This window comes from Saccopteryx leptura, chromosome 4 (genome assembly GCF_036850995.1).
Source record: "Saccopteryx leptura isolate mSacLep1 chromosome 4, mSacLep1_pri_phased_curated, whole genome shotgun sequence".
NCBI lineage: Eukaryota > Metazoa > Chordata > Mammalia > Chiroptera > Emballonuridae > Saccopteryx > Saccopteryx leptura.
In genome coordinates this window covers 217761590-217787382 of record NC_089506.1, presented here as the reverse complement: position 1 = coordinate 217787382, position 25793 = coordinate 217761590, and the positions used below count along the sequence as shown (strand labels likewise).

Below are 25793 nucleotides of genomic sequence, written 5' to 3'. Positions count from 1 at the left end.
TCATATCAATGAACTGACCCTAACTAGTGTTACACTCTGTTCTCATTTGTTTAATACCCTTAGAATCTGTTGTCATACATTCACCAACTTCCGGCCAACCTATTAGCAACATAATGCAATTCTTCTGGTGTGTTAGCTATTTGTTCCTGGATCATAGTGTGTACCTGCCCCCCACCCCACCCGTCCCAGAATATGCTGAGATTTGACCCTAGTTAAAAACCCAGTCGTAACAGGGTAGTTGTGGATTTTGAATGGAATGAGCATCACCTTTCAAGGCATTCGCCCCAGGTAACGGTATCACAGGGTTTTCAGATTGAGGAAAGCTAGTCTCTTCAGAAACAGGAGGGCAAGCTACTTTGACTGGCAAGGGAGACTCAGAATGACGTGGGAATTCAATATTGTCACTTCATCCGGGTGCAACTAGATACACCATTCCAAAATTTTGGATCCTTTCTTTCCTATTCAATGCCCTAGTTCTACCACAAGTTTGATAGAACTGTGAATTCAATTGTCATTGTAAATCAGCAACCTATAGAATTAAATGTTGTGTTGGACTCTTAGCAATATCAACCTTCGGACTACTTAAGAGACTGTTTTAGAACTGTCATGGAAGCATCCTGGTTCTCAGATTGTGACTTGTGCTAACAGTTGGTAGACCTGAGTTTGTCATTTTCTCTCTCTAATTACTCAAGTGCACTGAGAAGGATCCATTTCTATGACACGGTTCTTAGTAATTACTACTGCCACAGCGGTCAAAGGCAGTGGCCAGTTGGGTTCCCAAAGCAGGTGTTTCAGTTGGCACTTCCTCACAATCAACCACCAGGGACAACTGGATTAATTGTGATGCCACCGCCTGCCGTGGATTACTAGCATTCCATATGCCATTGGCAAGGAGCTCAGCATTGTGCTCCAGCCCAAGAGAGTAACCTAATCAACTGTAAAGAAAAATCCCATCTTTGTACATCTATCTCCTGGGACTACCCCCAGTACCAATTATTATATCAGTCAAGGTCCCATCAAGAGACAGAAGCCAAATGGGAAATTTTAACATAAAGAATTATTAATAGGGGTTAGAATAACAGGGAATCGGCTAATGAGAGTTAAAGACAATTCTAAAGAATACACATGGCCTGTGGTGGTGCAGCGGATAAAATGTTGGCCTGGAACAGTGAGGTTGCTGGTTCGAAACCCTGGGCTTGCCTGGTCAGGGCATATATGGGAGTTGATGCTTCCTGCTCATCCCCCCATCTCTCTCTCCTCTCTAAAATTAATAATAATAATAAAAGACTACACAAGTAGCAGACATTAAGATCAGCTACTACGCCCTAGCCTGTTGGCTCAGTGGTAGAGCGTCGGCCTGGCGTGCAGAGGTCCCGGGTTCGATTCCCGGCCAGGGCACACAGGAGAAGCGCCCATCTGCTTCTCCACCCCTCCCCCTCTCCTTCCTCTCTGTCTCTCTCTTCCCCTCGTGCAGCCGAGGCTCCCATCGGAGCAAAGATGGCCCGGGCGCTGGGGATGGCTCCTTGGCCTCTGCCCCAGGCGCTAGAGTGGCTCTGGTCGCAACAGAGCGACTCCCCGGAGGGGCAGAGCATCGCCCCCTGGTGGGCAGTGCATTGCCTCCTGGTGGGCAGAGCTCCGCCCCTGGTGGGCGTGCCGGGTGGATCCTGGTTGGGCGCATGCGGGAGTCTGTCTGACTGTCTCTCCCCGTTTCCTGCTTCAGAGAAAAAAAAAAAAAAAAAAAAAAAGATCAGCTACTATCCCTAGGGCTGAGACAGACTGCCCAAGGACGAGTCCTCTTCCACTAGGACTGAGCTCCAGACATCATTTTGAAAGGGAAAAGAATGTCACTGCCTCACCAATGGGACCTCCTGAAAATCCGCCCTCTGGGGTGTCAGGTGAAGCCGCTCATCACTGAGCACTGCTGGAAGAGACTGTAGGAAGTGCACTCTGCAGAAGCGGAGTGCTGGCGGGAGCTCTGCCCGCGCAGGGACCACTGGAGAAAGTCTCACCATCACAGGAGGCAAGTGCCAGAGCATGCGTACTCGGCGAGAGCCCAGCGTTGGAGAAAGCTGCCACAGATACAGCAGTCTGTCAGCATTAGGGAAAGTGAAGTCCCTAAGAGCACAGCGATGGAGAACACCAGGTTGCTACAAAAGTCAAGGGCAGGAGAAAGCTTGCGCTGCGGGAAACCAGAGCCGGAGGAAGCCGCAGAAGAGTCCCGACGGATGGGTGAGTGCGCAGAAGGGGTCCAGAGCCCTAGCGCCAGCAGGAGTCTAGTCACTGCAAAGGCAGCCTGTGGTCTGGAGGTGGTGGAGTCCACATCCCGGTGGAGGCGGTGTGTGGCAAAGCGGTTGTGAGCCGGGGGCTGTGAGCTCTCCAGAGGACTCCTTGCTCTGGAAACACGTCTAAGTTAGAGGACCACTGGATGTGCCCACTGACATGTGCCCTTGCGAAACTGCAGAAAGAGCAAGAAAAATAAAACCTTAAGACCAGAACCAGGAAGAGCATCCTTTTCCTCTTTTAGTGTCCCTTCAGCGCCCTCTACTGACAAAGCTTAACCTCATGCTCAGGGCAAGGACAAATGCATAAATAGCTGAGCCGGTCATCTCCGAGGGGAATTTGGAGCTGAGGGGCAGTAAGTTGAAAATCGGCATAGTGGCAGAATGCACACCGCTCTCTGGGAGAGGCACACCCCTGGGAGGAACAGAGATTTATGCGGCTGTCAAAGAACCGAAAAGAGCAGGGGTAGTGAGACCTATCCCATCTCTCTTGAACCTGCTAGTCTGGCCTGTGCAGAAATCAGGTGGAGAATGACTGTGGGCCACCACGAATGTAATCGGGTGCTGATTCCAACTGCAGCTGTTGTCCCAGATTCGGTATCTTTCCCCCCGCTATTCAGTATGCACCTGTTGAGCTGGCTTCTTCATACCAGTACGCTAGGTCCGCCGGAGAGGTTGCCTCTCGGCTAGCAAGGCCAACCCGGGCCTTTAGGGTGTCTCGGGGCTACTTCAGTTCTGCTCTATCATAATACAGGCTGCAGAGACCTCGGTCATCTTAACAGTTCACAAAATATCACACTGGTCCACCGTATGGACATTATTGGACCGATAAGCAGGAAATAAAAAGTCCTCTAACTGCCTTCACGAGACATTTGCAAACTAGAAAGTGGGAGATCAACCCCAGACCACCACTTCAGTGAAGTTTCTGGGGACTTGGTGATGCAGACTTTGTACAGATGCATCCTCCAAGGTGGACGACAAGCTGCACCTCCCACAACCTGCTGTCCCCAAACAGGCACGATGCTTGGTAGGCCGGTTGGAAGGCGATGTAGTTCATGAATAGGCTCACTCGTGACGTGCTAGTTTCGAGAAGGGTCCGGAGCAAGAAGAGAAGGTTTTGCGTCAAGTTCAGGCTGTAGTACATGCTGCCCTGCCACCTGGTACTTATGATCCAGCCGAGCCAGTGATACTCACATGCCCATGACAAACAGGGATGCCACAGAGAATCTCTAGTGAGCACCAGTAGCAGGGCCAGAGCACAGGGTCACGGGATTTTTGATAAACACAGGCCCTTTTTCTACAACCATTACCCTTTTGAGAAACAGCTCCAGCTTGCTACTGGGACTTGATACCTAACCAGGAGACATCAGGTGACCGTGTAACCTGAGATTATTATGAATGGGGCGTTGTCTGAGCAACACGACCGTAAGGTTGGATGTGCCCAGTAGCAATCTATTACCACTTGATGTGAGACCAGGCTTGGAAGGGAGGCCCAGGAGGGATGAGCCATCTACATTAGCAGGTGGCTCCTGTTCCCTTGTCTTCTCCCCCTCGGTCCATGCCTGTGACCTCCTGGGCTGTCTTTTATGCGCAGCTGACTGAGGAAGGAGAAACTCAAGCCTGTTGACACGTGAGTCTGTAATACGCTGTTAGGACCTGACCACGAACAGCTGTAGGACCACGGCCCCATGTGCGTAAACCTGAAGAACAGTGGTGATGAAAAATCCTTGCAGTGGACAAAACTGCAGTGCATCTGGGCATTTATAAACGGGGCACAAGAAGCGGCCAGAAGTGCAGACTGATACTAATACAGGGCAGTTACTAGACTCCATGGTCTGGATGGCTGGTCAGGGACTTGGGAGAAACAGAACTAGAAGACTGATGACAAGGAAGTTTGAACTTTTTTTTTCTTTTTTTGACAGCGACAAAGAGAGGGACAGATAGACAGGAAGGGAGAGATGAGAAGCATCAGTTCTTTGTTACACTCCTTAGTTGTTCATTGATTGCTTTCTCATATGTGTCTTGACGGGGGGCAGAGGGGGCTACAGCAGAGCGAGTGACCCATTGCTCAAGCCAGAGACCTTGGGTTCAAGCCAGTGATCTTGGGCTTCAAGCCAGAGAGCGACCTTGGGCTCAAGCCAGTGACCTTGGGCTTCAAGCCAGCGACCTTTGAGCTCAAGTTAGCGACCATGGGGTCATGTCTACGATCCCATGCTCAAGCCAGTGAGTCTGTGCTCAAGCTAGTGAGCCTGTGCTCAAGCTGGCGACCTCGGAGTTTCAAACCTGGGTCCTCCGCATCCCAGTCCGACACTCTAACCACTGCGCCACTGCCCAGTCAGGCAAGTTTGCACTCTTAAAACGTTGTTTTTAAACAGTCCTCCTCAATCAGTTTTATTCAGTGGGAGGCATTTCACCCAGGGGCCCAGTTTGATGTTCTCTCCTCTGGTTCCTGAGTCCCCTCAGGTGGACTGTTAGCTTTTCTTTACCTGCTCCTGGTTTTATTTATCCTCAGCGGTCAGAACGGGGTATTAGGTTCCCTCAGACAAAGGCAGGTGGTGCAAGACAGCAGCTTCCTCAGGAATGGGCCAGAATGAGTTTGCTAGGGCTTTCATAACAAGGGGCTACAGACTGGCTGGCTAAAATGACAGACATTTATTTTCTCACAGTTCTAGAGGTTAGAGGTCCGACTTCAGGATTTGGAGTGTAAAGTCAAGGTGTCATCAGAGTTGGATTCTTCTGACACCTCTCCCCTTGGCTTGTAGATGGCCCTCTCTGTATCTTCCATCTGTGTGTCTGTGTCTTAATATCTTCTTAGAGTGACCTCATTGTAATGTAAATACCTTTTTAAAGGCCCTGTCTCTAAATACAGACACATTCTGTGGTTCTAGGGGTTAGGACTTCAGCATATGAATTTTTTTTTGGGGGGGGACAATTCAGCCCAGTATTGAACAAAGTTAAAGACTATTATCCTACTACTAAGACGACACTAAGAGGAAACTTCACCCACAGGGCCCTTCACATGCAAAAAGGAGCTTTCTCCCATCAGTCCGAGGTACAGTTCCCTCCCAGGTCCTCAGTGTGAGCAGATCAGGCAGGCTCTTCCAGGCTGCGTGTCGGGGGAGGAGGAGGGAGCCTATTAGTTATGCCCCCTTTTTTTTTTTTTTTTTTTTTTTTGACAGAGACAGAGTCAGAGAGAGGGATAGACAGGGACAGATAGACAGGAACAGAGAGGTGAGAAGCATCAATCATTAGTTTTTCGTTGCACGTTGCGACACCTTAGTTGTTCATTGATTGCTTTCTCATATGTGCCTTAACCCGTGGGCCTTCAGCAGACTGAGTAACCCCTTGCTCGAGCCAGTGACCTTGGGTCCAAGCTGGTGAGCTTTTGCTCAAACCAGATGAGCCCGCGCTCAAGCTGGTGATCTCGGGGTCTCGAACCTGGTTCCTCCGCATCCCAGTTCGATGCACTATCCACTGCGCTACCACCTGGTCAGGCTATGCCCTTCTTCTTGAGTTCTGGGTCGTGTTACTAAATCCCAGAATTAATGATTTATCCTCCCATGGTCATTGGCAGCACTGGATGATTTTGGAGAAAGGGGAAATAAAATTGCCATCAATTGACTATTTTATATAGAAAATATGCTCACATATATACATAACATACTTGATCCTCACAGGAAACCTGTTGAGCAGGGATTATTATCCATACTAGATAGCAAGCAAACAGAGACTTGGTGATGTTATATATTTGCCCAAGGGCAAGGATAGAAAGCTGACTCAGGACTTACACCTCAGCCGTCTGATTCAGAGCCGCCGCTCCTAACCACTGAGATGGAGATTAGCTGAGTGTGCCCTGACCTGAGACCTGCGCTCTTGGCCTCTTGACTAGAAGCCAGGGCTTCTCCGTGCTGATGCCAGTGGCCCGAACTGGGATAGGGAGAGGCCAGGCCTGCAATGTCTTGCCCATTTTTTCCACAGAGGATTTAGGCATTGACAACAAATTTGACTAATTAAATCATCATTTAAAAAAACTTGAGTTGACACGGTTCTCCAAACCAATTAAATTATCTTTACAAAAGAAAAGAAGATTTTATTTCTTGATTTTTTAGAGGCGGGGAGGTGATGAGGAGTGAGAAGCACCGATTTGTAGTTGTTGCTTTTCATATGTGCCTTGCCTGGGCAAGCCTGGGGTTTCGAACCGGCGACCTCAGCGTCCCAGGTTGTCACTTTATCCACTGCGCCACCACAGTTCAGGTACATTCTTCATTTATGACTGGTTCTTTTTCATGTTTCCTATCTCCATTTTTATGTTTTCTATCTCTATAAGTTTTTCCCTAAATTCATCTGCTTTTTCCCTAAGTTCATTGAGCATAAACTCTGTGTCTGATAGATTACCTGCCTCCATTTTGTTTAGTTCTTTTTCCGGAATTTTTGTTTGTTTGTCTGTTTGTTTTTCATTTGAGTCATGTTTCTTTTTCTCCTCATTTTGGCTCAAACCCTGTGTTTGTCGCCACGTACTAGGTATACTGGCTGTGTCTTAGTCTTGGTAGGGTGGCCTTATGTACTATGCTCTATGTGTGTCCCCTGTGTGGCTGTGTGCACCCTCCTGGGGTAGTTGAGCCTTGATTGCTCTTGGCTTTGAGGAATGACCATGACTACAGCAGAGGAGCTGTTGGGCAGGGGCTGGCTGACCCCATGTCACAGGATTTGCTTTATTTTTTTAAATTGAATTTATTGGGGTGACATTGATTAGTAAAAGATTCGCTTAGCAGGGCTCTGGTGCCTGCCAAGACCACCTTTTGGGTGTGTTGTTTGTGGAGGCGGTTGAGTGGTGCTCCGATGTGGTCTGAAGCTGGCCACCAGGTGTATTGGTTCTGGGGCCTCTTGGGAAGGGCTGTGTTGCAGGCCAAGATGATCTGCTGCTTGTGACTGGCCCAGGGCCACGTGGTTTGAGCCACAAAGTGATCTGCAGTTGATTGCTGCTTATGTTGGGCTCTGTGGCACCTGAGAGAGGCTAAGATGTGAACTGAGGCCGGCTGTCGTTAGTGCCAAGCTTCAGACAGCTTAGCAAGGTGTACAGGGAAGGCTGAGGCCCAGCACTGCTTGTTTGGTGTTTGTGGGCCTTTAAGAGAGTTTAGGAAAGTCTGCAGCCGGAGCTGAACGAGGTTGCTTGCATGGAAAAGCCCCTGGAAGCAGCTGGATAAGCCCAGAAGTTGGGTGGGGCAGGGTCTCAGAGACTCTCTGGGGCTGGGGGGAGTGGTGTTGGCCAGGTTGATGGAGACAAACGTGGCGCCCACCTGTGCCTGCAGGCTGTGTGTGTGTTTGGTGGTGGTGGTGGAGAGCTCAACAAAGGAACAAAATTGTGAGGAGAACTGCTTTTCCAGCCCTCATCTTGAAGCCAGACCATCAAATTCTTACCCATATGTCCCTGGCACCGTTCAAGTTGCTGCCCCAGTGCTGGAGCTCAAAGCCAGTGAGTCAGTCAGCAGGACCTTTAAGAGGACACCTGGGACTCCAGCAGCCCTCCATCTCACTAAGCCCCAATCCCCGCTGATTCCCCGCCGGAAGCTATGTGGACTCCTCTTCCCAGTTCTGGATTGGGGAGCCCACGGTGTCACCGAGACCCCTCACTCCTCAGAGGCGCCCCTGAAGCTGAGATACCCTCCTGATTCTCAACCAACCCGCGCGGGTGTTGGGCTTGCCCGTTCATGTCTCCCCCCCCCCCCCAGTCTTGACGTGGCTTTTTCAGTGTATCCTTAGTTATAGGACTTTTGTTCAGCTAGTCTTTAGGTGGTTCTCAGGGTGGTTGATGGAAGGAGGCGAACACAGCATTTACCTACCCCGCCACCTTGACCAGAGGGCCTACCATGTGCATCTTTTATACCAAGCTATGTTTTGTTGTTGTTGTTTTTCGAGAGAGGAAGGGGAAGAGAGAGAGAGACATTGATTTGTTGTTCTGTTTATTTATGCATTCATTGATTGATTCTTTTATGGGCCTTCACTGGAGATTGAACCCACAACTTGACATATTGGGACAACACTCTAACCACTGAGCTACCTGGCTAGGGCCTCAGCTATATTAATAGCAGTTTATTTAGGTTGATAATCACTTACTTTTGAACACATTTTAAAATCACTACACTTTTTACTCACCTCCACACTCATGGGAGGTGTTGTGTTTTTTGAATGACAATACCTTCAAGACAGTTAATATGGGACTCCAGCATCTGAACCTGCCACAGTGCTTCAGACCCTCAGTTTAGTCCCCTCCACAGGGGAAACTGATAACCCAGGCTCATCCTTGCCAGCACAGACATCTTTTACCCGCGCAGGGTGGGGAAGGCTGACCTCTGGTCAGTAACGAAGCAAGTGTTCGCTCAGTGTGGCTGAAATGATCAGCTGCCCTGAGTTAGGCCTGCTGACCGCCTCTGGCAACTCCTTCAGGGTCTGCTGACGAGGAGCAAATTACAGAACCTCTGGTTTCAAATAAAGCTCATATGAAACAAGATCCACACACATACAATAGAGCAGACTGAGTACTCTTCCAGACAGAGAAACCCAAGACCCGAGGACTTGAGCCCAAGGTTTGGGACTCAAACCCAACCTTAGAGGACCTCAGCAGTGGTAACCTTTCTTCAAATTGTCTCCCTAGCCTGACCTGCGGTGGCGCAGTGGATAAAGTCTTGACCTGAAACGCTGAGGTCGCTGGTTCAAAACCCTGGGCTTGCCTGGTCAAGGCACATATGGGAGTTGATGCTTCCTGCTGCTCCTCCCCTTCTCTCTCTCTCTCTCTCTCTCTCTCTCTCTCTAAAATGAATAAATAAATAAATAATTAAAAAAAAAAATTGTCTCCCTAGGCAGGACTCAAACCCAGAAACCTCAAGAGATTTCTTTAGACATGTTAGGTGCAAGTGCATATTAGCAAGGGCACTCACCTGAAGGGTATCTGACCCAAGGGCTGTTTCTTCTCTCAAATGTGAAAGCAATGCCTGGAGCCCACGGTGGACAGGTAGGAACTGAGCAGTGGAGCCTAGATGGTCCAGTCTAAGCAGCTGCTCAGGCATTTCTTTTTTCTTTACTTTTTTTTTTTATTTTTTCTTTTCTATTCAGTGAGAGGAGGGGAGGCAGAGACAGACTCCTACATACTCCCCAACTGGGATCCACCCAGCATGCCCATTAGGGGGCAATGTTCGGCGCTTCTGGGGTATTGCTCTGTTGCTCAACAACCAAGCTCTTCTTAGGCCTGAGGCCGAGGCCATGGAGCCATCCTCAGCACCTGGGGCCAACTCTCTCCAATCGAGCCATGGCTGCAGGAGATGAAGAGAGAGAGAAGCGAGAGGGGGAAGGGTGGAGAAGCAAATGGGTGCTTCTCCTGTTTGCCCTGATCAGGAATCGAACCTGGGACATCCACACACTGGGCTGACACTCTACCACTGAGCCAACTGGCCAGGGCCCAGAGTGAGTTTTAAGGGGTTAGGGGAATAGGCTGGTTTGTGGATGCTCTGGCAGAGAGGGTTTCAATTGGAAGGTTTTCGGTATGTGATCATTTATGGTAAGATAAGTTAAGCAGCTTCAGCCCTGCGCCTTCCTGGACAACAGACCCTTTGTTTCTGAAGGGTTCCAGTGTTTAAGTTCTGGTCGTGTCCTGGTCCCCTGGTTCCTTTCGGTGGGGGAGGAGTAGATTTGGTTCCAGGTTCAACTGGAGGTCAACGTTCGCTCCTCTGGGAAGGCTTGGGCTGCCTGACTTAGGATTTCAGTCTGTTGTCTCTGAAAATCGTCTGAGATTCCTGTTAGAAACAGGATAAGACCAGTGGGAGCTGCTTTTGCAATCATACCTCTGTCAGGTGTCAGGTTTCAGAAACGGAGCTTCCACCACGCCTGCCACAACCTCTGCCTGCTGTCAGAAATCCAGAGCTTTGTCATTTATTTGCAGACTTTCCAACGAGTTGCCCCACCCAGGACCTGCAAGGCAGGGTCTTTCTAGTGCTGGGTGGGGCGAGGGGAAGCGAAACATTGCCAGCGTCTTCTTCTCTCCCTGCAGGGTTCAGGCGTGCGGGTGACGAGGAGAGCCCTCCACGAGAAAGGCCTGAAGCCAGAGCCTCGCAGGAGGCTCCTCCCCAGGCGGTGCCTCCGGACCAACGCTCAGCCCAGTGCTCCGCCCAGTTCTGCGCTGCCGCGGGACCCCAGAGCTCCAGATGGGGGAAGCAAGGCCCCGAGAGCTCCCAGGACTATCCCCCAGGGAAAGGGGAGGTGAGCTAGCTCCCTAGGCAAGGAGAGGCTCTTTTAGGCCTCCCTGGGCCACCCCAGGATCGAGCCACCTACCCTAAGGGTGGAAAGAGTTTCCGTGCTAAACAGCCACCATGGGGACATCCGGGCGCGCGGCCCTAGCCCGCCCCGAACACAAGGCCACAGCACCCGCCTGCTCACCACCTGCTCCGGCACAGTGAGCTAGCAAGCGGGCCGCCAGCACCCAGATACGGGGAGGGCCTGGAGCGCCCCTCGGACCACACCCTGCACCTGAAGACACATCCCAGCCAGAGGCCCTGGCCACGCGGGAGTGCGGGCTGGAGTCCGGGCCGCGGGGCCCACCTACTCAGGCCGCAGAGCATGGCTCTGGCCCGCGGCCCAGGCGTGACCAAGGACCCAGCGCCTCTCCCATCGCAGGGGTGGGAGCAGCGCGTGGGCACGGGGTGACACGGCCTCTCGCCACGCTGGGCCAGGCCTGACCTGACCGCACACGGGGCGTCCCCACCCGCATGGAGCCCTGAGCCTCCGGCCGGGCCGCACCCCACCTCACCCCCTCCCCACCTTACCCAGAAGGTGGTCCAGATGCCAGGCCTGCGGGCGGGGTTACCGCATCACCAGAGGAAGAGCACAAGAGCTCCCACCCGAGCCAGCCTCCTCATCCCGTCATCCCGTGGGAATCAACGTTGGCAAGAAGCGGCCTGGGCTTGGCTGGGAGGCCCGGAGGCCTCAGGGGCAGCAAAATCCCCGCATGGAAAAGGCCCAGGGGATACGAGCTCTGTGAGTGATGCCAAGGGCCTTCACCATGTTCTTGTTGCCAACTCCACTGCTGGGCCTGGCACACTAGGAAATAATAAGCTCTCCCATTTATTGAGGGTTTACTCTGTTCCAGGCTTTGTGATTCATGGGAATTATCCCATTTAATCCTCACAACATCCCTGTGACATTGGTAGTCTCACTATCAGCATTTTACAGCCGGAGAAACTAAATCTCAGAAGTTAAGGGACCCGCCTTACCTCACACAGCCAGAATCTATACCAGCCGCATTCAGACCCAGATCTGCCTGCCTGACTCCACAGCCTGCCCTGCTGCACGGGCCCCCCCTGCTGGTACACAGCTAAGGGTGCAGGTTTGACAGGGCATGGGTTTATGGAACAACCTTGTGTGCGTGGTAATTATATAAAACACTTTTATACTGCCCTGGCACAGACCACTCAGTTGGTTAGAGCTTCATCCCAAAGCACAGAGGTTGCTGGATCGGTCCCTGGTCAGGGCACATACAGGTTCCTGTCTCATTTTCTCTGTTCCCCTCCCTCTCTCTCTAAAATCAATTTTAAAAAACCACTTTTATATTAAGTGAGCAGATACTCCCTAAAATGAAAGTTAACATTTGCATCAATGATTGAGATGCAACTTGAGATGTCATAGAAGTTTCATGCTAATGCCAATGCTTTTCAAGCTCAGTCCATGAAACTATGAAGTTACCTCTGCCCAGGCCTTAGTTCTGCTCTGGGACCAGCTCCTGTGCGGAGCCTTATTGGAGGCCAAGGAAGACAGCCTCTCCAAAGTTTGTTATTCCACTGCATTGCTTGGGAAGTTTATCTGGGCTAAGGCTTCCAAATTCCCATCAGATATTGATCTTCAAGATTTGGGGCGCCTGACCATGTGGTGGTGCAGTGGATAGAGTGTCCACCTGGGGTGCTGAGGACACCCAAGTTCAAAACCCTGAGGTTGCCAGCTTGAGCGCAGGGTCGCTGGCTTGAGCATGGGATCACAGACATGATCTCATGGTCGCTGGCTTGAGCCCAAAGGTCACTGGCTTAAAGCCCAAGGTCACTGGATTGAGCCTAAGGTCGCTGGCTCAGCTGCAACCCCCTAGTCAAGGCACATATGAAAAAGTAATCAATGAACAACTAAGGTGCTACAATTATGAGTTGATGCTTCTCATTTCTCTCCCTTTCTGTCTGTCCCTCTCTTTCTCTAAGAAAAAAAAAGATTTGAGAATAAAAAATTGGAATTCTTGGGAATTCCTGAAATTATCCTCTTCTGTATTTATTAAATAACTTTATACATTTTTATAAGTAAGAAATACACATTTAGTAATAGTTACAAAGAACTGTAGGCTATAGCAAATATTTTAAAACCAGAAAGTACCAGAGAACATTATTGGGTAGTATTCAAATCACAAAATGTTTAAATATTTATTTGGGAAGTATTTGCAGCCCTGTTAACAGAAGACAGGGCCACAAATACACTTTTAATATGGCAACAGTACAAAGACAATTGATTAGACTGTGACCACTTTTCTCGTATGTGCTCCTGTCCCAATTTCCAGAAATGTCGACCTTAATCTTGGACTCTGTGTGTCACCATTTCCTTCACTTGCTTTCTACTTGATGTCAGCAGATTACTTCAATCCAGGGATGCCTCCATGTTTATTTTTAAGCATTAATTCTCACAAGAAATTTTTTTTTCTATTTTTCCAATTTCTTGGCTGATTGTTCTTGAGATTCAGAAAAACATAAAATTTCTGGAAAATTTCAGGAAGGACTTCCTGCATATTAATACCATTCTGGTCTGAGCAGTACTGGCAGGCAAGTCTGCTGCAGAAACAATTCCCCAACACATCCTCCAGCCCGGCCACCAAAGCTGCATGGGTCCAGGGGCTCAGGGCCAGAAGGTTCAGCCATGGAGCCCAGTCCTGGTGTCTCCTGGTTGTGAGACCCTGGGCAGGTCACTTTACCTCTGTGAGCCCGGGGAATAAGACTTGCTTAACAAGGCAATAATATGGAAGGTTTAAAGTGTGGCTTTGGGGTAAGACAGTCTGAGGTTCTAATCCATTACTTATCACCTCTTTGATCTGGGGCAAGGTCTAGCCACTCAGAGACTGATTTTTCTCTTCTGTTAAATGGAAAAAACGGATCTATCCCAGTTCATAGGATTTAGGTGCGTTTCATAGGATTAGGCGAGCTCACATGTGGGAATGATTAACACAGAGCATGGTACACTGTAAATGCTTGATAAACGGGCCAGTGTGGTGACTATCTGCTGTACCTACCTCACAGGGCAGTGGGGGGCGGGGAGAAGGGGTGCGTAGTGGTGAGCGCGCTTTCTAAGCTGTGCAAGGGCATCCACACTCCCCTGCCCTTCAGGAACGGGACGGTCAGAAGCCACTGATGGACACTAGCGGCATCTGCAAGCAAGGGGCCTGAGAATGCTTACTTACTCCGTCCACAGATGGTGTTGTCAGCATGGTTACCCGGTGAACAGGGTTTAGTTGCAATCAAGCAGGCAAACCCCGGCACAGTCCGACGTGGGGCACACTTGGAGGGCAGGGGGAAGCCAATTTTTAGGACAGGCTTTGGAGAAAGAACAATGTTAAATGGAGCCTGCCTGTTTGGGTTTGTTCAATAGGAACTGAAACAGAGTAAGGGGACATGTACTAGAAGGTGGTGAGGCGGGGGTAACTATTATGTAAAGTTCCAACACTGGCTGAACTTCGGAAGCAATCCTACTGGCCGAACCAGCGCAGCCGCTGCGCTGCGCATGCGCCTCTGGTGCTCATTCATCCCCAGACTGTCAAGCACGATCACCGGGCTTTCCAGGACCTCGCGTAATCCCGACAGCAGCCCCGTCAAGTGAATACTAGCACAACTCCCATTTTGCAGATGAGGACTTGGCGTCTGGGCGTTAGGTCCACTACTGCCCAGGGCCACCCAGCCTATATGTGGTGGAGTCAGGATTTAGGTAGAGTCCAAACCCTTTGCCCACTACCATGCTGCCTCAGCTCACTAGGATCCAGATGCTGAGCTCCCACAGGAAGAAGGGAGCACAAATATAAGGGATTTAGCACCTAAGTGGCCTCTTCTCTTGCCTCTGTGCCAACTCTCTCTCTCCCATTCCCTCCTGCTTTTCCTGGACACTGTTTCTTTGCTTCCAGGGATGTTCTTCTACACGTAGCCCGTGAGTCAGGTCTTCTGAGCCACCTCCTTGGACTCTCATCTTTCTTTCTTTCTTTCTTTCTTTCTTTCTTTCTTTCTTTCTTTCTTTCTTTCTTTCTTCCTTCCTTCCTTCCTTCCTTCCTTCCTTCCTTCCTTCCTTCCTTCCTTCCTTCCTTCCTTCCTTCCTTCCTTCCTTCTCTCTCTCTCTCTCTCTCTCTCTTTCTTTCTTTCTTTCTTTCTTTCTTTCTTTCTTTCTTTCTTTCTTTCTTTTGTATTTTTCTGGAGTGAGAAGTGGAGAGGCATAGAGACACTCCCCGCATGTGCCCGACCTGGATCCACCCGGCATGCCCACCAGGGGGCAATGCTCTGCCCATCTGGGTCGTTGCTCTGTTGTAACAGGAACCATTCCAGCAAGTGAGGCAGAGTCCATGGAGCCATCCTCAGCGCCTGGGCCAACTTTGATCCAATGGAGACTTGGCTGTGGGAGGGGAAGAGAGAAACAGAGAGAAAGGAGAAGGGGAAGGGTGGAGAAGCATATGGGAGCTTCTCTTGTGTGCCCTGACTGGAAATCAAACCCAGGACTTCCACACGCTGGGCCAACGCTCTACTATTGAGCCAACCGGCCAGGGTTCTTTCCTCTTTCTTTTGCACAGGTTGGTGAGGGAGTTTCTGTACACCCACAGCTACAGCTGCTGGTCATCTCTTATTCTAATCTAGACCGACCCTCTGAGCACCAGCCTGACCCACCCAACGGCCTCCCAACACCCCTTCTCATTCCAGGTTCCCGACTGAATTCATCGCTCTCCTCCCTCATTCCCCTTCCTCCTTACCACGGCCTCTTCACTTCAGATCCTAGTGGGAGTGGTGGGGAATTCAAGCCGTCTTGTAGACGAAGCCTCTGGAGTCAGTTCTTGGGCCTAGAGGTGGACTGTCGGGTGTGTTCTCTGAGAGCTTCCAGCAGTTTGGAGGGTGGACTTAGAAGGTGGAAGTCACCATTTAACCAGCTGTCTACTGAATGCCTGGCAGAGTGCTGGGTCCAGGAACAGAAGCAGAGGACACGTTCATGAGGGAAACCTACAGGATCCCTTGCTTCAGGGAGCTTTCAGCTTACTAGAGAAAACAGACATTAAGCAATCCTTCCTAAATACAGACTTATAAACACTGACAAGTGAAGGGAAAGACCCTGCACAAATATGAACGGTAGTTAACTTCAGAGCAGGGGTTACTTGGAGACAAGAGATCGTGGAGTGTATTAGCCATAACAGGAGACTGGCCTGGGGTTACTTGAATGCAAGTACACAGGATTCTTGGAAGAATGCCTTCAAGAACCAGATGTCCTTTATGATTGATAAGCTCTGAGACTCTGACTCTTCTCGTGTCCTTGATCATGAAGGAAACAGTAGACGTGCAGGATTGGGAATAGTATGGCTGGGAAGAAAGGCTTTTGTAGCTTTCTAGTTCTATCTGCTGAGCTGTGGCTTTTGGAACTCAATAAATATGCAGTGGCGCAGTTTCTCGGGGCTGATTCCGCTTCTGAGTTGCAGCCTCTGCTTGTACTACTTCCATCTGATGTGTCCTATTCCTGCAAGTCCAAACCGTAAAGAAAAATTGTAACAGACAAGTATCATGAAGGAAAGGTTTAGGATACTATGAAAGAATAGATCTATATGAGGTTGAGTGTCAAAGGCCATTTTGAGAATGTGACATTTACTATAGGCCTGAGATCTGAGTTGGGAGAAGAGAATTCCACATAGAGGCAATAGTAGGTGTCCACAAAAAGGGCCAGACCAGGCCCTGGCCAGTTGGCTCAGTGGTAGAGCGTTGGCCTGGTGTGCAGGAGTCCCGGGTTCGATTCCCAGCCAAGGCACACAGGAGAAATGCCCATCTACCTCTCCACCCCTTCCCTTCTCCTTCCTCTCTGTCTCTCTCTTTCCCTCCCGCAGCCAAGGCTCCACTGGAGCAAAGTTGGCCCGGGCGCTGAGGATGGCTCTGTGGCCTCTGCCTCAGGCACTAGAATGGCTCTGGTTGCAACAGAGCGATGCCCCAGTTAGGCAGAGCATTGCCCCCTGGTGGGCGTGCCGGGTGGATCCCGGTCGGGCACATGTGGGAGTCTATCTGACTGCTTCCCCGTTTTCAACTTCAGAAAAATACAAAAAAAAAAAAAAGAAAAAAAAAAGGGCCAGACCAGGTGGAAAGGAATTGGTGTGTTGGGAAAACAAATAGCTAGCCTGTGTCGATGGAGCCAAGTGTGGTGAGCTGGGTCAGGAGAAGGCGGGGCAGGCTGGCTGGGGACGGTGGCAGGTGCTTCATGGGCCATGGGAAGGAACCTAGATTTTCGGGTTTAACTTTTAATTTGGAAATAATTTCAAAGTTATCAAAAAGTGAATAATACAAAGGACTCACATTAATTATTAAAATTACTTGTTCTCTCTCTCTCTCTGTATATATAGTACATACATGTGACTTTTATTCTGAACTACTTCAGCATAAGTCCCATCATCACGTTCTTTTTTTTTTTTTTTGTATTTTTCTGAAACGGGGAGAGACAGTCAGACAGACTCCCACATGAGCCAGACCAGGATCCACCCGGCACGCCCACCAGGGGGGGGCGACGCTCTGCCCACCAGGGGGCGACACTCTGCCCACCAGGAGGCGAGGCTCTGCCCCTCCGGGGCGTCGCTCTGTTGTGACCAGAGCCACTCCAGCGCCTGGGGCAGAGGCCAAGGAGCCATCCCCAGCGCCCGGCCATCTTTGCTCCAATGGAGCCTCGCTGCGGGAGGGGAAGAGAGAGACAGAGAAGAAGGAGAGGGGGAGGGGTGGAGAAGCAGATGGGCGATTCTCCTGTGTGCCCTGGCCGGGAATCGAACCCGGGACTTCTGCACGCCAGGCCGATGCTCTACCACTGAGCCAACCGGCCAGGGCTCATCACGTTCTTTTACTCCTATTCCAGTGGGTATTTCCAGTCCAGTAATTCACTTCACTAAACTTCACACTGATGTAACAGGGTATCTAATGTACCATCCGTTTGGTCAATTGTCTTGACAGTATCCTTTGTATAGCATTTTCTCTAGTCCAGGATGCAGTAAATGATGTACGGCATTAAATCGCCATTTCCTTTCAGTCTCCTTTCAACCGGAGTAGTTAGCCTTTCTTTGTCTTTTATAACATTGACATTATGAAAGAATGCAGTCTTCCCCTTTAGTAGAATGTTCCTAATTTGGGGCTCGTTTGCTTTTCCTTCATTATTAGATACGGGTTATGCATTCTTAGCTGGAAGTCTGCATAAGTGTGATTGTGTCCTCGGTACGACACGAGAGGCTCACGATGGCCACCTGCTCTTCCTCAGTGATTTTTTTCTGGTTTCTCCAATCTTGTAACTGATCGGCAATGGAGCGATGTGTTACAACCATGTAGATAGATATGCTATCTCATAGGTTAGTGAAATAGATGAGATTCAACATCTATTGATGACTCTTGCCTGATGAATCAAGTCAGTCTTTGTCATGACGATTACAAAATGATGACTTCAGCTCCAGTACGGCCTCCACTGGACATTCTCTGCCCATTTATTTATGTATTTATTAGCGGTCGGGACTGTGGGTTTCTATTATTTCCAAGGATTTTATAGCTATTAACCTTAATCATTTCAGTGCCCAGATTGTCCTAGATTTGGCCAGTGGGACCCCTTAAAACCAGAAGCCTGGATTTTATCTCGTCTTCAATAAGTGGCATGATTCAATGTCCATACAAGACCACCATGAGCGCTGTGTGAGAATGCATTGTGGAGCACAGACGAGGAAGCAGGGAGACTCCATTAGGAGGCTCTGTGCAGGCCAGGTGGGAGGTGTGGCTTACACTGGGGCAGTGCCATGTGAGATGGAGAGAATAGATGGGTGTTCTAGAAATTTCAGCAGTAGAATCTGCAGGAGTTGGTGGTGGAGTGAATGAGGGAGTGATCAGAGAGGGAGGAGTCAGGAATGACCAGCGTGACTGGGGGATGGCGGGGGGAGGGGGGTGTTTACCGCCTCAGGGAAGATGAGCAGAATAAGGGGTCGGTGGGGTGGGTTTCCGCGGCAGACAGTTCAGTGAGAGATAGCTATGACACCACAGTCAGGTAGACACTCGGATATACTTGTATTGTTCTGAAGCTGGAGACAGAAGTCAGACCAGACGAAAATTTAGGTGCTGCCACAGATGGATGATTGTGAATCCGTGCTCCTGAATACAATGCTGTAAGGGGAGAATCTGTAGTGAGGAGAGAGAGAAGCCAGACTGGAGATCCTTAGGGAGTTCACTGTTTGGTGGTCCTGTGAGGCGGGGGTGGGGTGGGGTGGTGGCAGCTGGCCATGGAGAGAGGTCTGCGGGGGCCAGATCATCTGAATCCTGGAACGTAAGGCCAAACCCTGATGACTGTGGGAAACTATTAAAGGGCTGTGAGTAGAGAAGTAATTTGAGTTTTAGGAAGATTGTCTCAACAGCCATGTGAAGATGATTTGGAGGGTCATGACCATGGCTAATGCAGTGGTCCCTTCTAACCTAAATCTGCTTGCCTCTTGCCACGGGAGACCGCCCAGATGAACGGAATGCCCTCTCCTTATTCATCCGAGAACAAGAGAGGTGGTCAAAACAGCTGCCTCAACTGCACTTGTCGGCCCCAGGTAGTGTGACAGCAAACTCCCATCTCCCTGCCTCATTGTGGCTGAAGCCATACCAGTTGCGTCTGGGACCTTGTCCTAGCCACGTGCAGTGTAGGTGTGGGTGTGCGTGGGCTGGCCCCTGAGGTCTGTGAGAGTCCGTTTGGGGACCGTGATCCTTTGCCCCAGCATCTCTGAGTTTTGTGTGGTCTCTGTCACCCAGGCAGCTAACTGCTCATTCAAACCAGTGAGGCGTCTCCTCCCCACCCAGTCACATGCTGGGGAAGATGGGTTTGAGTCTGGACGGACACTGTAGTGCGTTCTGTACTAACGAGGGGCGGTGCTGTGCAGGAGGCCCGCAACCTGCCTGGAGGGTTCGATAGTCCATCTGGAGACCCAAATGACCAAAGGCAGGACTTACGAGGCCAGAAGAGGGGCAGGTGCTCTGGAAGCCCAGAAGAGCGACAGTTGTTTCCAGCTGGAGAAGTCGGGGAAGATCCCAGAGAAGGTGGCATTTGAACTGGGCCTTAAAGGTAGAGAGGATTATTTTCTACTTCGCAAGAGAAATACCTGATTATTTAGTGGAAAAGAGGAAATAAGAAAAAAAGTCAAAGCCCCACTTTCTCATATTTTATTGACACTGTCAACACAATCTTTACTGGTTGCATAAATATCTCATTAGGCAGATTTTTCATAGTCCTCTTAGGCTCGGAATAATTCATTTCAGGCCTCATGACACTGGCTTGGGGGCTGGGACTGGGCAGTGGGGACAGTAGCCACTAGGGACCAAATGCAACTCAGGAGTCAGTGCCTGAGCCCACCCAACTCATTCTTTCATTTACCGTGTATTAGGGACCCACCAACTACCTCCCAGGCTCTGAGAACACAATGATGATCACAGCCTGCCTCCTGTCGTGAAGACCTCGAGTCTCATAGAAAGTCACAAAGGGACAGAATTTATTGTAGAGCCGCACGCAATGCACCACAGATGCACAGGGCACATCAGATGTGGTCCTGACACAGAGAAAGCAGCTGAAGGGGCTGAAGCCTTGGGAGTAGATGAGCCTGCAAAGAGAATGAGCGGAGAATCAGGGTGGGGAGGACAAGGACTGTCGGCAGCCTTCGGCTCTCTCACTCGACTTGCGCCGACGCTGTCTCTTCCTGTGGGACCCCTGGACTCCCCCCGGGGCTGGACCCCGGCAAAGGACCACGTCAGAGGACCGGGTTCACGTGGAGCATGGCTACCTACTCCTCTGTCCGCGGGCTGGAAGGTACAGCTTTCCTACCATGAGGCTTATGGGTGTTTGTTTTTTCTGTTTTCTATTTCCAATATTTCCTTTCTCCCTTTGGGGGGGGGCATTTTTTATACTTGGAAAAAATCTCAACTTGCATACTTAATTTTCTTTTTCTTTTTGACACTAAAAACATTGAATGATGTTAATTTTACCTCTGCAGATAGTCTGGACTATATACCCCCCTCTTTTTTCTCAAATAGTTTTTATTGTCCTCAGGATGATTTCAGATGCTATTTATGTGTTTCAATTTCTCAGTGGCGTGCTTTATATTATTGTTAGTTGAACTGCATTTTGATCAGAGACTGACTTCTAGAATTTCCATGTCTCAAAGTTTACCAAAATATTCTTTGTGGCTTAATATTTATTGAATTTTCTCACTGCCCATGAAACTTGAAAAGAAGGTATACTGTTTGTTATCAGGGTAAAAAATATTTATGTTCATATCTGCTATGTCCCTATTTATTTTTGATTACTTGTTCAGAAAATGTATTAGACCATTTCTAATAAAACTTTCTCATGTTTCTTCTTGTATTTCTAAATTTTTTTATTTATTTTTTTATGTGCCCTAGGCATGAAACAGGTCTGGCCACCAATACAGGCATCAAGCTAGGATGAACTAGAGCTGAACACCTGCTTTGCCCCTGACTGATATAAGAACAGCACCACCAATCAGGTGCCTCCTTGCCCATTGCCAGGGGCTTATTTCTAAATATTTTATTGCACGAATCTTTGGTGTTATTTGACATAAAAGAAATTAAACTCCTTGTCTGACAGGTGGTGGCACAGTGGATACAGCTTTGGCCTGGGACGCTGAGGTGCAGGTTCAAAATCTCAAGGTCGCCTGACCAGGCGGTGGCGCAGTGGATAGAGCGTCGGACTGGGATGCAGGGGACCCAGGTTCGAGACCCCAAGGTCGCCAGCTTGAGTGTGGGCTCATCTGGTTTGAGGAAAAGCCCACCAGCTTGAACCCAAGGTCGCTGGCTCCAGCAAAGGGTTACTCGGTCTGCTGAAGGCCCACGGTCAAGGCACATATGAGAAAGCAATCAATGAACAACTAAGGTGTTGCAATGCGCAATGAAAAACTGATGATTGATGCTTCTCATCTCTCTCCGTTCCTGTCTGTCTGTCCCTGTCTATCCCTCTCTCTGACTCACTCTCTGTCTCTGTAAAAAATAAATAAATAAATAAATAAAAATTAAAAAAAAAAATCTCAAGGTCATGGCTTAAGCACACACATGCCAGCTTGAGTGTGGGGTTGCTGGCTAGAGTGTGGGATCATCGACATGACCCCATGGCCACTGGCTTGAGCCCAAGGTCGCTGGCTTGAGCCCAAGGTCACTGGCTTGAGCCAGGGGTCACTAGCTCGGCTGCAGCTCTCCCTTCCCACCGCCCCGGTCAGGGCACATATGAGAAGCAATCAATGAACAACCAAAGTGCCGTAACTACAAGTTGATGCTTCTCATCTCTTTCCCTTCCTGTCTCGCTCTCTCATAATAAAAACAGAAAAGAAAAAGAAGTTAACCCCCTGGTCAGTATTGGAGGTGCCAGCAGCCACGACAGCGGAGCGATGAGGCAGAGGCAGTGAGGAGTTCTCAGCCTTGCTGAGCTAAGAACGTTGACCACAGGAGATATTATTCAACAACTAATTGAAGCCCATGAACAGGGGTGATACATTGATCCAAATAAAGTGAAAACCAGCTGCCAAACAGGGACTTGCAGCACAGCCTCGCTCAGTGGATATCATGGCCGCAGTCCCACCTCATTATGGAAAGGTGTTGGTCCCCAAGTTAAAGGCAAAACTCATCAGAACTGCCAGTGGGATTGCTGTCGTGGCGGTGATGGGCAAAGCCCGCAGCTGCCCACATATGAGTTTTACAGGAAATATCTGTATATACTGCCCTGGTGGACCTGATTCGACCCAGTCTTATACTGGCCATGAGCCAACCTCCATGCTAGCTATCTGTGCTAGACACAACTCTTATCTACGCACAAGACACCCAACAGAACAGCTGAAACAACTCGGTCACAGTGTGGGGACAGTGGAGTTTATTGTGATGGGTGGAATGTTTACAGCCCTTCCAGAAGAATGGAGAGATTATTTTACTCAAAACTTACATGATGCCTTGTCAGGACATACCTCCAACGATATTTATGAGGCAGTCCAGTAATCAGAGAGGAGCCTCACAAAATGTATTGGAATTACTACTGAAACCAGACCTGGTCATTACAGGAAGTAACATTTATGTGAAGTGTTGACCTACGACAGTACAAGGCCCGAGAGTGAGGTGCACAGTGTGTGTGAAGATGTGGCTACAGATACCAACCGAAGCCGCATTGTGAAGGCGGTGAGTCATTTCACCTGACCGGAAATTCTGGTTTCAGAATTGTGGCTCATATGATGCCGCATCTGCCAAACGTGGGCGACAGAGACACTGAACAGTGTACTGACGTTTTTTCTGAGAATCATGCTTTTCATCCTGATGGTTTAATACTTCACCCTACCCTGGTGATTCATGGAACTGGGCTTTATGAGCTCTGGAAATCAGGAAGATAGAAGAGTTATTCTCTTAGTGATAAGACTGAACTGGTGGCTCCGACCCTTGTCCCTGTACGTCCACGGACTCGAGTGTACCAAGTGCAGAGAAATGCTCTGGAGTTGAGCGTGGAGCTAAGTTTGAGAGAGCTGGCATTCGAGAGACCTTGGAATACAGCACTGAGATGTGAGAACCAGTGTGTCACTTTGTGATTGCATGCCTGGTCAAGGCACATGTGACAAATAATTAGTGAACAACTTAAGTGAAGCAACTATGAGTTGAAGCTTCTCATTCTCTCTCTCCCTCCTTCTTTCTCTAAAATCAATAAATAAAATCTTAAAACAAACAAAAAGCAATAAAACAGGCCCAGGATGGGTGGCTCAGCTGGTTAGAGTGTCATCCCTATACACCAAGGTTGTGGGTTTGATTCCCAGTCAGGACACAGACAAGTCAACCAATGAATGTGTAAATAAGTAGAACAAGTCAATATTTCCCTCTCTCTCTCTACCTTTCTCTATAAAATCAATAAATAAATACAAATTTAAAAAAAACACAAAAAAACCCCAGGATCCATCTAGATGCTTTCTGCAAGAGACTCACTTTAGCCCGGGCCAGATAGCTTGATTAGAGTATTGTCTAGAAGCACAGAGGTTGCTGGTTTGATCCCCAATCAGGGCACATAGAGAAACAGCTTGATGTTCTTGTCTCTTCTCCTTTCTCCCTTGCTGAAAGCAATAAAAATTTTAAGAAATTAAAGAAAGTGTATTTCCAAAAAAACAAACAAAAAATGAGACTCACGTTAGATATAAGGATTCAAAGAGGTAGAAAGTAACAGAGTGGGACCCCTGGAATATTGGCCGTGCAGGAAGAAAGTCAAAGAGGGGGCTGGAAACAGGTCCAGGGCGCTAATCTGGGAGGCGCTGCCGCTGCCCACTACAAGTCCGGTGGGGACTGTTAGAGCTCAAGAGGAAGACAGGGGCAAAGGAAACGCGCCTGGGGAAAGAGGACGGGAAGGAGGAGAAAGGAAAGGGGAAGGGGAAGGGGAAGGGGAAGGGGAAGGGGAAGGGGAAGGAGAAGGAGAAGGAGAAGGAGAAGGCGAAGGAGAAGGAGGAGAAGGAGGGGAAAGGGCCGGGCCTGCATCCGGGAAGGGCAAGCGCTGGAAACATGGCATTTTCAGTCGCCAAAGGAAGTCTTTTCTCTGCTCAGCTTCTCAAAAGTGCGCGCCCGCTCCCACCGTGTCCAACCTGGGCGAGGACGTCCTTCTCCTACGACCAGGACTCCAGTGGCTGTACCCGACTCATCCAAGCAACCAATCACAATCTCCGTCCTTTCTGCTCCTTCAAAGGACTTCGCTTTCCCTCTGCTTGTGCCCAAAGGGGCGAACGCAGCCAAACGAGCAGGTGGACATCACGTCAGGCCCGTTGCCTAGGTCACCGCCCAGCTCTTCCAGAGGAAATGGGCGGAGTGGGGAAGCGGACATCCCGCTCCTATCACGGCGCGGCCCGCGATTGGCTCGCTGCTGCCGGCCACGCCCCAAGGGGGTGGAGGGAGGAGCTGGAGGCGTCTCCCTGGGAGCGGACCTCAAAGGCAGGGAAGGACCCCTGAGCCCTTCCGCGAGCACTCGCCCCGCCCAGGGAGAGATAACTGGGGCCCCTGGACACCCGCAGGCTGCGGTGCTGAGTCTGGAGGTCTGGATTCAGGTCCAGTAAATTCCGATAAACCTCAGCCCAGGGCTGGCACTCGTCTAAGCCCCTAAGCCCCTGTTTAAAGACGGATTGGACTCAGTAGATGGTCTTCAAGAAGCCTGCCTCGTCTAACAGGCCCTATTCTTTTTATTTATTTATTTATTTATTTATTTATTTTTATTTATTTTAGAGAGAAATGGGGTGGGGAGCATATATAGAGAGAGGAACAGCAATCTGTTCTTGTATATGCCCTGACCGGGGATCCAGCCGGCAACCTCTATGCTTCCAGACGATGCTCTAACCGACCGAGCTATCTGGGCAGGGCCTGGCAGGCCCTATTCTTCATGGAAGTCTCCGGGCTTCTCTGCGCTTTGGCTTCTCCCTAATGAAGTGTAAGTGATCAGGGATCAGGAAGCCCAGAACCAGCCCTGGCTCTGGCACTCACTTGCTGTGTGGCCTTGGGCAAGTCACATTCTATTTTTAGGCTTCTTCCTCATCTTAATGTGAAGGCATTGGACAGATGTCCTTTTAGGTCCCTTCCAGTTCGTCCTATGAAACAGCTTTGATAGCATGTGTAAAGGCTTTGTAAATGTATGACATTATACGAATAGTAAGCAATTCACATTAATATCTTCTTGTCCTCCTTCACTTTCTGTACACAGAAGTTCCAGGAATGGCAGGAAAAGTCTAGAAGGACACCTGAAAAAATAGGGACTATCAACAGATCATGGAGGGGCTGATCGCCTGCAACTCAGAAGATGATGCTGGAGAGGAGAGGGGACTAATCCTCTATCCTTTCACCCCCTCTTTTTACAAAAAACTTTGAAAGCAGCTAAGTAGGTTTTCTGACTTGATGCCAAGATCAGTCCCTTTACACATGGTATTGGCCTCCGGAAGGCATAAATATGGGGAAAAAAAAAACAGGTAAAAAAATTGTCCGCTGATAAAAACAGGCCATTTAATTTGTAACACTTCCCACTTCATTAACTTAGTATTTCTATCCTACGGACATTTGGGGTAACTTACAAAGCAGAAACAGAGCAATAAAAATTAACAGGGAAGCAAGTCGTTTCCCTCTGCTTTTCTTTCTGTTACCCTTATCTCGCTGAAGAGCTCCTCAACTTCTGATGTTCCAACCCCCTTCATAATATTCTTCAGCGGTCCCTCACCCACCTTTCAAA

The 25793-nt window shown here is 49.4% G+C and overlaps 2 protein-coding genes, 1 long non-coding RNA gene and 2 pseudogenes across 3 annotated transcripts in view; 3 read left to right on the top strand and 2 right to left on the bottom strand.

Moving 5' to 3' along the window:
- Nucleotides 1-12427, top strand: part of BCL7C (BAF chromatin remodeling complex subunit BCL7C) — a 35082-nt gene extending 22655 nt beyond the window's left edge. The window contains exon 6 of the mRNA XM_066383315.1: nucleotides 10321-12427. Coding sequence (XP_066239412.1) covers nucleotides 10321-10533 — 213 coding nt within the window. The 3' untranslated portion in view covers nucleotides 10534-12427. The remainder of the gene's footprint in view (nucleotides 1-10320) is intronic.
- STX1B (syntaxin 1B) overlaps nucleotides 1-25793 on the top strand; it is a 254524-nt gene that overhangs the window by 121368 nt on the left and 107363 nt on the right. The window lies entirely within an intron of this gene.
- LOC136403936 (uncharacterized) lies at nucleotides 19715-24357 on the bottom strand. The gene is made up of 3 exons (XR_010751202.1): nucleotides 24172-24357; nucleotides 23528-23652; nucleotides 19715-20163 (listed from the first exon to the last, which is right to left on the bottom strand). It is a non-coding gene; the product is annotated as an uncharacterized lncRNA (long non-coding RNA).
- Nucleotides 20950-21093, bottom strand: LOC136404732 (small nucleolar RNA SNORA48; annotated as a pseudogene).
- Nucleotides 21617-23484, top strand: LOC136402566 (elongator complex protein 3 pseudogene; annotated as a pseudogene).